Source organism: Thamnophis elegans, chromosome 2 (genome assembly GCF_009769535.1).
Source record: "Thamnophis elegans isolate rThaEle1 chromosome 2, rThaEle1.pri, whole genome shotgun sequence".
NCBI classification, from domain to species: domain Eukaryota; kingdom Metazoa; phylum Chordata; class Lepidosauria; order Squamata; family Colubridae; genus Thamnophis; species Thamnophis elegans.
The window spans coordinates 157,427,017-157,440,014 of record NC_045542.1 but is presented as its reverse complement, the minus strand read 5'-3'; the positions used below and the strand labels follow the sequence as shown (position 1 = coordinate 157,440,014).

The 12,998-nt window shown below is 41.8% G+C and overlaps 2 protein-coding genes across 2 annotated transcripts in view; one reads left to right on the top strand and one right to left on the bottom strand.

Annotated features, from left to right (window-relative positions):
* The window catches only part of LOC116504800 (zinc finger protein 850-like), a 361,571-nt gene that overhangs the window by 95,300 nt on the left and 253,273 nt on the right, over positions 1 to 12,998 (bottom strand). The window lies entirely within an intron of this gene.
* LOC116504780 (zinc finger and SCAN domain-containing protein 2-like) lies at positions 9,177 to 11,909 on the top strand. The gene is made up of 2 exons (XM_032212010.1): positions 9,177 to 10,729; positions 10,982 to 11,909. The coding sequence occupies exons 1-2, from the start codon at positions 10,357 to 10,359 to the stop codon at positions 11,797 to 11,799; spliced, it is 1,191 nt and encodes a 396-aa protein (XP_032067901.1). The 5' UTR covers positions 9,177 to 10,356; the 3' UTR covers positions 11,800 to 11,909.

Below are 12,998 nucleotides of genomic sequence, written 5' to 3'. Positions count from 1 at the left end.
TGGGATTTGAACCTGTGCTGTATTGCATCTTAGGCAAACGTCTTAGCCATTAAGCCACAGGTCTTCTCCTTATCATATATATGGCAGATAAAAGTTGCAAGGCTCTGCCGTATTCTTTTCAGGTGAGTCCTCGCCAAGCTCTCTCGCCCCTGCCCAAACTGGCCCAGAAGTGGCGTGTGATCCCCATGTGCTCCCCTCGCAGGCCAGACCGGCTTCAGGAAACACCCCAGAAGGGCTTTGATGCCACATTCTCCCACATACTCCCCTACTACATGTCAGTAAACCCACTGCCAGTATCACCCATCTGCCAGCTCCCCCTCCCCCACCCACACTCCGGCCTGTGCCCTTCGTCCTTACCTTTGTGAACAGCGATGAACAGAAGTACACAGCTGAGCTGCTAGATTCTGCAAGGTATATATAAGGCCAATGGCTGGAGGAGGGATGGTAAGGTTGGCGGGAAAAGCCAGCCACACAAGGAGTGGCTGTAAACCGAGGGGCAGGGCTTAATCCTACCACTGCGCAGGATGGATACATTGTGTTGCATGGCCATATCCAGCCCGCAAGCTGTAGTTTGAGGACTCCTGACATAAAGCTTCCCCTGGTTGGTTTTTGTTCTGTGGCACGAACGCCCAGCCTTCCAGCTTCAACGGTCCTTGGAGGAAGCTAGTTACCTTGACCCTTTCCAGTCCGGCTTCAGAACCTGGTTACAGCACAGAAACCACTTTGGTCGCATTGACCGATGATCTCTGGAGAGCCAGGGATGGAGGCCATGCATCCATCCTGGTTCTCCTTGACCTCTCGCAGCTTTCGATACCATCGACCATGGTATCCTTCTGCGACGACTGTGGGAGGTGGGGTGGGAGGCATTGTTTTGCAGTGGTTCTACCTCTCGGACAGGTCGCAGTCGTGTTGGTTGGGGGGCAGAGATCGACCCCTAGGCCCCTAACATATGGGGTGCTGCAGGGTTCGGTCTTATCCCCCCTACTATTTAACATCTACATGAAACCGCTGGGCGAGATCATTCGGAGGCACGGGATAAGATACCACCAATACGCGGACGATACTCAGTTTATCTGTCCGCCCCGTGCCAATTCAATGAAGCGGTGGACGTGATGAACCGGGTCTCAAAGCCGTTAGGGACTGGATGAGGGCTAACAAACTGGTACTCAACCCGGATAAGACCGAGTGGCTGTTGTGTTTCCCTCCCAATAATTTGGCTAGTGTCCCATCACTCAGGCTGGGGGGGGCCAAATTTTACACCCCTCAAGACAGGGTTCGCAACTTGGGAGTCCTCCTGGACCCACAGCTGACCTTTGACCACCATCTGTCGGCTGTGACCAGGGGGGCATTTGCCCAGGTTCGCCTGGTGCGCCAGTTGCGACCCTACCTGAACCGGGAGGCTCTCACAACAGTCACTCGGGCCCTTGTGACCTCTAGGCTGGAATACTGCAACGTGCTCTACATGGGGCTGCCCTTGAAGAGCATCCGGCGACTTCAGCTAGTCCAGAATGCGGCCGCGCGAGTGCTTATGGGTGCACCATGGTTCGCCCACATAACACCTATCCTCCGCGAGCTGCGCTGGCTACCTGTTGATCTCCGGGTGTGCTTCAAGGTGCTACTTACCACCCATAAAGCCCTCCATGGTAGTGGATCTGAGTACTTGAGAGACCGCCTCCTGCCAATTACCTCCTTACGACCTATTAGATCACACAGATTAGGCCTCCTCCGAGTTCCATCTGCCAGTCAGTGTCGACTGGCAACTACGCGGAGGAGAGCCTTTTCAGTAGTAGCTCTGACCCTTTGGAATGATCTCCCCGTGGAGATTCGTACCCTCACCACCGTCCAGACCTTCCGCACAGCCCTTAAGACCTGGCTATCCCGTCAGGCCTGGGGATAAAGATTGTAATCCGTCCCCACCCGAATGATGAATGAATGTTGTGTTCTACTTTTACTTATGTATTGTTTTATGTCTTACTGTCTTGTATTCCCCTCCCCATAAATTTTAAGCCGCCCTGAGTCGGCTTACCCTGAGGGGACTCAGGGAAAAGGGCAGCCTATAAATAATAAACCATAACCATAACCATAACCAATAGTCTCCCAATTCCATGGAGAGGGGACATGCCCCCTTAATCAATTTCCTCACTGAAGAGGTAGCAGAAAATAGATTTCCAAACCTCAACTTCTGATTGTGATTCACAAATGATGGTGCTCAGTTGCCCAATGAAGCAGAATATGTTGCACTGGTTTTCCACTGCATTAGTCCCAGGGCTCCTTGTGTGCAACTTCAAAAATATTCATAGTCTGGCTTGTACACTGGTTAATCTAAATTTGGCCTCACAAATCCTGGATGCAATAAACTGAGGCAGGTTCAGGAAGCAATCCTTGGAAATGAGCAGTCTTTGATTATCTACTAAGGCAGAATCATGGCTGCAAACAATTTTCGGATATGTGCTTGCTTCAAACCTGACTGAAAGCTCATAAAAAATGACCCATCTAAAAGAATTGGCACAGAAAATTGCACATTATACATTTCTTTTCTGTTTAACAGAATTTCTGCCCTGGTTGCTAGACCTTCATGGGTTGAAATCTCTCCTTTTCCAGGCTACTCCCAAGTTCTTTTAATAGTCATTTTTCAGTTGTTGAGGAGTCTAGTGGTCCACTTCAGGAAACGCAGTTTTGCAGCAATTCTTCCCAGCCCCAAGAAATTTAAAATCAACAACTCTCTCTCTCTCTCTCTCTCTCCTCTCTTTGTGTGTGTGTGTGTGTGTGTGTGTGTGTGTGTGTGTCTTTTCTCTCTCTTTTTCTCTCCTCTCTCCTCTCCCTTTCTCTCTTCATCTCTTTTTCTTATTCTCTCTCTAAGTTTCAACTTTTTAAAAACAAAATATCAAATCAATGCATGAACAGTGTGGCACCTGTCATACATTCTAATACAAATAAAGCTAATCATGTTAAATATAACCCTAGCATTCAATACGCTTATATGTTTCTAATAATAATGCATCATTATCTTAATTTATAGTCTCATTATTCAATTTGCCCACATTTTCTCTTGTTATTACTTTTGTTTTGTTATATAAAAGATCTACAATAATATTCTCCATTTTCTTGTTTCTATCACTCTATCTCCCTCTCTTTTTTAAAAGAAAGTTTTTATTTTTAGACAGACATAGACAAACAAAACATAAAACAAAGCCATCTTCCATTACATACATTGTGTCCATTGGTTACAAGGTTTTTGTGCATTTTTCCATAGCCATCACTTACAATTTATATGAAATCACATATTATCAAATCAAATATATTTGTATACATTATTATCATTGTACCTCATTTATTTGACTATCACTATTATTCCTTCATTTTAAATGAGATATTCTAGGTATTGGATTCATTTATATTATAACAATTCATTACATCATTTTAAATCTATCCCATAATAATATATCTTTATGTTATATTCTGTATCATTCTATTATTCTTGTATTTATAACATTCTCTAACATCTTTCATTTCCATGTTTTTTTATCTAACCACTTTTAAAATAGATCCTGTATCTCGTAAAATTGTTTATCTTCCTGTTCTCTCATTTCAAATATCAATTTACTCATTTCAGCACATTCCATTATTTTGTGAATAAGTTCCTCCTGCGTTGGTATTTATTCATTTTTCCATTTTTTAGCAAATACAATTCTAGCTGCTGTTAACACATTTACAGTCAAATATTTCAATTCTCTATTGTATGATTCCAGTATGATTCCCAATAAAAAGATCTCTGGTTTAAAGTCTATATGTTTTTGTATCTTTTTTTTCCAACCAAGTGTGGCTTTTAGCCCAATATCTTTTAGCTTCTATGCACGTCCACCACATATGGTAATATGAACCCGGTATTTGATGACATTTCCAACACTTTTCCGATTTATTCTTGAACATTCTTGCTATTCTCATCGCCACCTGTAAAACATCTTATAAAATTTTTCTTTATATGCTGTTGACATTGTCATTTTACAATTTTGAGACCACAATTTCTGCCAATTCTCTAAGTCAATCCCACGTCCAAATTTTTCCCCAAGCAATAATAGATTCTTTAACTTGTTCTTCTTCTAACTTAACCTCTAATAAGTATCCATACAGTTTTTTAAATCACCTTTTCATCAGTACCTATCAAAATTTTATCCAACAATCATTTTATCATGGAAACCTTCCATTTCAAGATCTTTATCATATTTAGAATGTATTTGCACATATGAAAACCAGTTCATCTTTATACCTTGCTGTTCCAGTTTTTGCATAGATTTAAGTTCATCCTTTGCATTCAATATTTCACCATATCTAACTGTTTGTTCCTTTTTGTATGTTATTGGAAATGAAAATGCTTCAATAATTGATAACCAGACTGGAATTTTTAGATAATGCTGCCTTTTAATCTTTTCCCAATTTAATAGCAAAGCCTCATGTATGTAATGTCTTGTAAAATACCCCTGCGTCTTAGTTCCCTGGTACCGTAAGAAAGTGTGCCATCCCAACAGCAAATCATGTCCTTCTACAGTCAATAATCTAGAATATCTTGATGTTATCCATTCCTTAACCCACATCAAACTTGTTGCCTGATAATATAACTCCCAGATAGATAGACAAATCCTCCTTATTCTAGTATCTTGTAACAATTTTAATTTTATTCTCTCTTTCATTCCCTGCCAAATATATTTCAACACTATTTTATTTAAATCGTCAAAATAATCTTTCCCTAATCTAATTGGAATTGTCTGGAACAAATATAAAATCCTGGGTAGCATATTCATCTTGATTGTTGATATTCTCTCTATTATTGATAGTTGTAAATTTTCCCATTTTGGCAAATCTGTCGCAATCTGTTGTTTGAGTTTATGGTAATGGTTCTCTTTAAGTGTACTACATCTTGCTGTCAAATATATCCCCAGATACTTGACCTTATTCGTGACTTGGATCTTCAAAGCTTCCCAAATTCTTCCTTTTGTCTTAATAACATGTTGTCAAAATCTTCGTTTTGTCTTTATTTATTTTCAAACCTGCTATTTTTTCATATTCCTCTATTTTTTCTTATCAATTTAGGTGCGGTTTCTAGTGGGTCCTGTAAGATGAAGACCAGGTCATCTGCAAATGCCTGCAATTTGTATTGTTTTTAATTTTCATTCCTTTTATGTCTTTTTCTTCTCTAATGTTTCTATTTAGGACTTCTAATGTTAAGACAAACAACAGAGGCGATAGTGGACAACCTTGTCTCGTCCCTTTCTTTATTTCAATAAGTCTGTTGGTTCTCCATTTATCATTATATTTGCTGTTTGTTTGTGGTATATAGTTTGTATAGCTTGGGTGAATTTCTTACCAAAGCCCATCTGTTCCAGCTGTAACAACATAAATCACCAGTTCACATTGTCAAAGGCTTTCTGTGCATCTAAGAACATCACAGCCATTTGTTTTTCAGGATGTGCCTCATAATATTCCAAAGTGTCCAGAATTATTCTCATATTATCTTTGATTTGTCTCTTTGGTAGAAACCCATTTTGAATAAAATTGTTAAAATATTTTTTGAGTCGTTCTGCCAATATTGAGGCAAATATTTTATAGTCTGAGTTTAGCAGAGAAATAGGTCTATAATTCTTAACTTAGTTACATCTCTGGATTTAGGAACTGCCTCATCACATTGTTCCGCTATACATTCTGTAGCTTCCCCCTTGGTAATCCCTTCTTCCATTGTGGAGAACTTTTCTCTGTAGGAAGGTGGGATAAGAACCTGTTGGGGCATTGCAGGGGAGACTAGAACCCGTGGGGAGGTCAATCCCTCGGTTGGCCGCTGCCCAGTTATACATTAACATTACTATATATAGGTATAAGAATAAACATGAGTATGAATGAAATGGGTACAAATAAATGGGGTCAGTAGGACAGGTTCAGTAAGCACAATGGTGTGCTTATGCACATCCCTTACAGAACCCTTAGGAATGAAGGGAGGTCAATAGTAGGCAATTTAAGGTTAAAGTTAAGGGGATTTGAAGATGTAGCAAATTTGCAACGAATAAGAGGCATCTTGGTGCTGCTGCCACCAGGGTAACAAGCAGGCAACTCCAAGAAGACAAGATCACAGCAGGGGTTGTTCAGGAACCTAAGAACCCAGGACTCAAAACCACAATGCTTTTTCTTCTTGAGCTACAACCTCTGTGCATATTTTTTTAACATGTATTTTTTAGAAGCTTCAGCAACTTACTGGGACCTCTCAGAAACTCTGCTTATGACTCACAGATATTTTGTGCAAAGGAGATGCTGGCTAGGAAATTCTGGCCTCAAAACCCGGAAGACATTCAGGATGCAGAAAGATGAAACTGAACTTTGCTTTTCTCTTAGACACATTAAAATTAACATGAGAGAAATGGCAGAATATATAAAAACAAACCCGCTATACAATAAAAACATAAATAGACATTGGGGAAGGGGGGAAATTTCTTCTGCCATGTATAGGCAATCAGGTCCTCTTTCTTGGGCTACATTTTCTAGGCCCTGCTGCATATGTTTCTCTGTGTGACCTAATGGGAGACTTCAGTGCAAGTAAATTTACAGAATGTACACATGGCATTTAGCAGATATAAAATTTTCTTCTCCAAGAATGAAGCTTGGTGGTTGATGCTCTTGGATGCAGCCCTGGCCTGCAGTAGTGAAGCTCCGCTGGAGTGTCTGGCCTGATGCTGCTGCCATGCCCTAAAATCCTGGAAGCCACAGAAAATCAGTCATAAAGTGTTGGAGTATTAGAGGGGTTTTGATCTCCACTGAGAGTCACTCCTAAGGAAGCTGATTGTGTAATTCTGTAAAAGCTTCATGAACTTTTAGGGACAACACATAGTTAATCTTCACAAGGTTAAGTAACATCACATTTCACTATTTCACTAGGCTCAGCTACAAAGTCGGTTGCTAGAAGTAAAAAACGACTTGATAACATTTAATCAGTGGAAACTTGTTGCAAACGCCTTAAGTGGAAACTGGAGAAGGATTTTTTTTCTGCCTCCTATCTGGAGATGGTGCTCAAACAGGCAACACTTGTGCCTAGAAAGTGGACAATACTTGTGGTTGAGGTTAAAGGAGTTAAAACCATTGAGTACTGACTTGCTAGAAAGGTTAGAAAGCGACGAGAAGAGTAGAAGAAAGAAAGTCGAATTGCCGTTTGAAAAAAGCACATTTGGGAACAGCTGAACTTCCTGTTCCGGATCAGATGAGGAGAGTGGTGTGCAGAGCGGCTTTTGCGCTCTTCCCAGTGTCGAAGCAGCAGCTGGAAGGTGAGTTGAGGGCGGGTGGGAGGAGAGTCCTGGAAGCAGAGAAACAACTGGGCTGAAGCATCTCAGCTGCTGCTGCTGCTGCAAGTTCCTTCCCTCCCCGAATTTAAGCCCATTGGTGTTGCACGCTGTGAAACTGGTGGCTGCAATTTTCCTTCTGCTGGGAAGATTGGAAAAGTCTCTTCCAAGTGAAGGTGGATTCTTTGGGAATAGCTTCCCTCCAGAGGTTGTGGGGGCTCCCATCACTGGAGGGTTTGTGATGTATTCAGACGCCCTGATCAAGCAGGAGAACCAATATCATTTCAGACAAATGGCTGTCCTGTCTCTGATTAAAAGCCACCAGGGATGGAGCCCCCACAACCTCTGAAGGGAAAACCTTCCACTGGTTCACTGTTCTTAGTGTCAGGAAATTTCTCCTTAGTTCTAAGTTGCTTCTCTCCTTGATGAGTTTCCATCCAGTTTATTGTCGTGCTTTCAGGGGCTTTGGAGAATAGGTTGACACCCCTCCCTCTTTTGTGGCAACTCCTCAAGTATTGGAAGATGGCTATCATGTCTCCCCTAGTCCTTCCTTTCACTAGACTGGACATACCTAATTCCTGCAACTCCTTAATTATATTTTAGCCTCCAGGCCCCTAATCCTCTTTGTTGCTCTTTTCTGCATTCTTTCCAGAGTCTCAATAACTTTTTTATGCTATGGTGACCAAACTGTCTGCAATTGTCTAAGTGTGGTCTTACTCTTCATAAAGTGATACTAGTACTTGACATGATCTTGATTCTATCTCTCTGTTAATGCAGCCTGAGATTGGTGGGCTGCCACCCAGGAATGCTATTACCGCAATCTCTGCCGCCTGGAACCTCCCGAGAAGGGGCAGGTAAAGCGGGCCCTGCAGAGATCGTGGTACCAGTGTTTTGGATGGATCAATCTCAGGAGCCAAAACCTTTGAACCAAACCTGATTGTGTCCCATTTAGGTTTTTTAACTTCCCAATCTAGCGTTATGAGAAAAGCTTTCGTAAAAAGGAGATCGTTCCCATCGCTGCCACCGCCTAAGCCCTTCCGGAAGCCCTGAAAGCGAAACCTAGCACTTGTTTCGTTACCGCATGTCAGCAGTGACTGTGGTTTTGAAGATGCAGGAAAAGGAGTTGCACCAATTCGGGTTCTGCTAATAGTTTCATATTTATGATGGCAGCGGCATCCCACACTCATGATCTCCATTTGTGACCTTCCCAGCTAGCTTCTGACAAGCAAAATCAGTGGATGTACTGGCAGGAAATTGCAAGTCGCCGTCATATGAAATTGCCTTTAACAACCCACAGTAATTAGTTTAAAAACTACAGAGGAACAACAGATGTAAGTTGGCATTGTCATGTGACATGATGCTTAATGATAGAGCTGCTTAGTGACACAAATATCAATTCCAATTGTGGTTAACTGAGGACTATTTGAACAAGGAAGTCACCAGAGGGGTTGTAGACAGTATTTTCTGCCCTTATTTGTGGCTGAGGACTTCCATGAGCAAAAGTGGTGTATACTTTTCTTCTTTTTTCACCTCATCTCTAACCATTTTATAAACAATTAATGTTACATTTTTCTTTGTATCTTACAGGTGAACAGGATGGCAATAAGAGCCCTCTGGACAACTGTAAACAACAATCAGTGTTGAAAAGGGAAGAAAATCAGGCCAAAAATCAAAATATTTTCCATTTCCTGCAGAAAACCATACAAATCTCCTCCTCCTCCTCCAGCAGCTGTTTGACGAAAGAGAGAAAATTAAGAACGAATAAGCAGATTATGTAGAACTCAAGAATGAATTAAATGAGAGGGGAAGGGAGATTATTCATAATTCAGCAAATGAACATGATGGCAATAAGAGCACTCTGAACAACTGTAAATAATAATCAGTGTTAAAAAGGGAAGAAAATCAAGCCAAAAATCAAAATATTTTTCATTTCTTGCAGAAAACCTTACAAATCTGCTCCTCCTCCAGCAGCTGTTTGACAAAAGAGAGAAAATTAAGAACGAATAAGCAGATTATGCAGAACTCAAGGATCAATTATTATTTATAATTCAGCAAAAGAGGGAAATATCTGGAAGTCTGTTCGAAGGAAAAGATCAATAGTAAAGCCACGTAGAAGAGACAGGAATGCAGGCCTCTCCCTGAGAGGAAAAAGACAGCTTGAATGAAAGAACCCTTAAACAAGGCATTGTCCATATTTTTTACCTCCTCAAGAATATCAGTGGTGCAAAAGCTTCATAAATTTGCCTATTGTGGGAAAAGCACACATTGCAAATCACAGCTGATTATGCACAAGAGGAGATGGAAAGCCACACAAATTACCTGAATGTGGCAAAAACTACGGTCACAAAAGCTCCCTTGTTCATGGAAGGACCTCCACAAAAGAGGGAAGCCACAAAAGTGCTCCCAATGCGGTAAATGCTTTAGTGAGCCTGGCAACATGGTGCTATATCAGATAACTCACAGGAGGGAGAAAACATATGACTGTGCAGATTGTGTGAAAGTCTCATTAGAAATTCCCAGGTCTTGAGATACTAAAGGATGCACACAAAGGAATAAAACCATTTTAACATCCTTTCAGTGGGAAAAGGTTCAGTGAGAATCCCTTCCTTGTGAAGCACCTGAGGACTCCCACAAAAGAGAAACCCTTTGAATGTCCTAATTGTGGGGAAAAAATTAGTCACAATTTAGGTCTAGTGGTACATCAATAGATTGACTCCATGGAGAAACTCTATGAGTATCTAGATTGTGGGGAAAACGTCATTAGAAATTTCCATCTCAAAAGACACCAGAGAACTCACACAGAAGAAAAAACCTTTGAATGTCCTGATTATGGGAAAGTCACAGTTCTGGTGATACACCAGAAGACTCCCATAGGAGAGAAATGCTTTGAAGGTCCTGATTGTTGGAAAACTTTCAGTTCTGATTCCAATTTGTGAAACACCAGAGGAATCGTAAAGGAGAAAAAGCCATTCAATGTCCAGACTTTGGGGGAAGTTTCAATTGTAATTCCCACCTGGTAACACATCAGAGGATTCACTCCATGGAGAAACCTTATAAGTGTAGAGATTGTGGGAAAAGTTTCATTAGAAATTCCCACCTCTTGAGACATAAGACCATGCACACAGGAGAGAAACCCTTTGAATGTCCTGACTGTGGGAAAAGCTTTAGTGATAATTCTAGCATGGTGAAACACCGGAAGACTCACACAAGAGAGAAACCCTTTGAATGTCCTGTCTGTGGGAAAAGTTTCAGTCGAAACGCCCACCTGGTGATACACCAGAGGGCTCATACAGGAGAGAAACCCTTCGAATGTCCTATCTGTGGGAAAAGCTTTAGTAATCATTCCAATCTGGTGACACACCAGATGACTCACACAGGAGAGAAACCCTTTGAATGTCCTGATTGTGGGAAAAGTTTTAGTCTGAATTTCAGCCTGGTGACACACCTGAGGACTCACACAGGAGAGAAACCCTTTGAATGTCCTGATTGTGGGAAATGTTTTAGTCAGAATTCTCATCTGGTAATACACCAGAGGACTCACACAGGAGAGAAACCCTTTGAATGTCCTGACTGTGGGAAACATTACAGTCAGAATTCCCATCTGGTGACACACCAGAGGACTCACACAGGAGAGAAACTCTTTGAATGTCCTTATTGTGGGAAAGGTTTCAGTCAGAATTCCAGGTTGATTAGTCACCAAAGGATTCACACAGGAGAAAGGCCCTTTAATTGTCCTGATTGTGGGAAATGTTTTAGTCGGAGATCCAGCCTGGTGACACACCAGCGAACTCACACAGGAGAGAAACCCTTTGAATGTCCTATCTGTGGGAAAAGCTGTAGTGATATTTCTAATCTGGTGACACACCAGAGGACTCACACAGGAGAGAAACCCTTTGAATGTTCTGATTGTGGGAGAGGTTTCAGTCAGAATTCCCACCTAGTGAAACACCAGAGGACTCACACAGGAGAGAAACCCTTTGAATGTCGTGATTGTGGGAAAGGTTTTAATCTGAGTTCCAGCCTGATAACACATCAGTGGATTCACACAGGAGAGAAACTCTTTGAATGTCCTGACTGTGGGAAACGTTACAGTCAGAATTCCCATCTGGTGACACACCAGAGGACTCACACAGGAGAGAAACCCTTTGAATGTCCTTATTGTGGGAAAGGTTTCAGTCGGAATTCCAGGTTGATTAGTCACCAAAGGATTCACACAGGAGAAAGGCCCTTTGAATGTCCTGATTGTGGGAAATGTTTTAGTCGGAGATCCAGCCTGGTGACCCACCAGAGGACTCACACAGGGGAGAAACCCTTTGAATGTCCTATCTGTGGGAAAAGCTGTAGTGATAACAATAATCTGGTAAGACATCAGAGGACACACACAGGAGAGAAACCCTTTGAATGTCCTGATTGTGGGAGAGGTTTCAGTCAGAATTCCCACCTGGTGAAACACCAGTGGACACACAGGAGAGAAACCCTTTGAATGTCCTATATGTAGGAGAAGCTGTAGTGATAATTCTAATCTGGTGAGACACCAGAGGACTCATACAGGAGAGAAACCCTTTGAATGTCCTGACTGTGGGAAAAGATTTAGTAATAATCCCAATCTTGTGAAACACCAGAGGACTCACACATAACAGAAACCATTTGAATGTCCTATTTGTGTGAAAGGTTTTAGTGATAATTCCAGGCTGGTGATCCACCAGAGGACTCACACAGGAGAGAAACTCTTTGAATGTCCTATCTGTGGGAAAAGCTTTAGTAATAATTCCAATTTGGTGAAACACCAGAGGGCTCACCCAGGGGAGAAACCTTTTGAATGTCCTATTTGTGGGAAAAGTTTTAGTGATAATTCCAGGCTGGTGACCCACCAGAGGACTCACACAGGAGAGAAACTCTTTGAATGTCTGATCTGTAGGAAAAGTTTCAGTCAGAATTCCAGCCTGTGAGACACTAGAGGATTCACACAGGAGAGAAAGCCTTTGAATGTCCTGATTGTGGGAAATGTTTTAGTCGGAGTTCCAGCCTGGTGACACATCAGAGGACTCACACAGGGGACAAACCCTTTGAATGTCGTATTTGTGGGAAAAGCTGTAGTGATAATAATAATCTGGTAAGACAGAGGACACACACAAGAGAGAAACCCTTTGAATGTCCTGATTGTGGGAGAGGTTTCAGTCAGAATTCCCACCTGGTGAGACACCAGAGGACTCACACAGGAGAGAAACTCTTTGAATGTCCTGACTGTGGGAAAAGCTTTAGTCCTGATTGTGACTCACAAATGATGGTGCCCAGTTGCCCAGTGAAGCAGAATATGTTGCACTGGTTTTCCACTGCATTAGTCCCAGGGCTCCTTGTGCGGAACTTCAAAAATATTCATAGTCTGGCTTGTACACTGGTTAATCCAAATTTGGCCTCACAAATCCTGGATGCAATAAACAAAGGCAGGTTCAGGAAGCAATCCTTGGAAATGAGCAGCCTTTGATTATCTACTAAGGCAGAATCATGGCTGCAAACAATTTTCGGATATGTGCTTGCTTCAAACCTGACTGAAAGCTCCTAGAAAGTGACATCAGATATCTAAAAAGAATTGGCACAGAAAATTGCCCACTATATGTTTTTTTTTTTCCTTCTTAACAAAATTTCTGACATGGCTGCTAGAGATCATGGGTTGAAAACTCT

Bases quoted from the DNA above. Each gene is read 5' to 3' on its own strand.
- LOC116504780 (XM_032212010.1), top strand. From the start codon at position 10,357: ATGGAGAAACCTTATAAGTGTAGAGATTGTGGGAAAAGTTTCATTAGA. The intron at 10,730-10,981 runs GTTTTAGTCTGA...ATTGTGGGAAAG, and splicing joins ATGTCCTGATTGTGGGAAAA to GTTTCAGTCAGAATTCCAGG.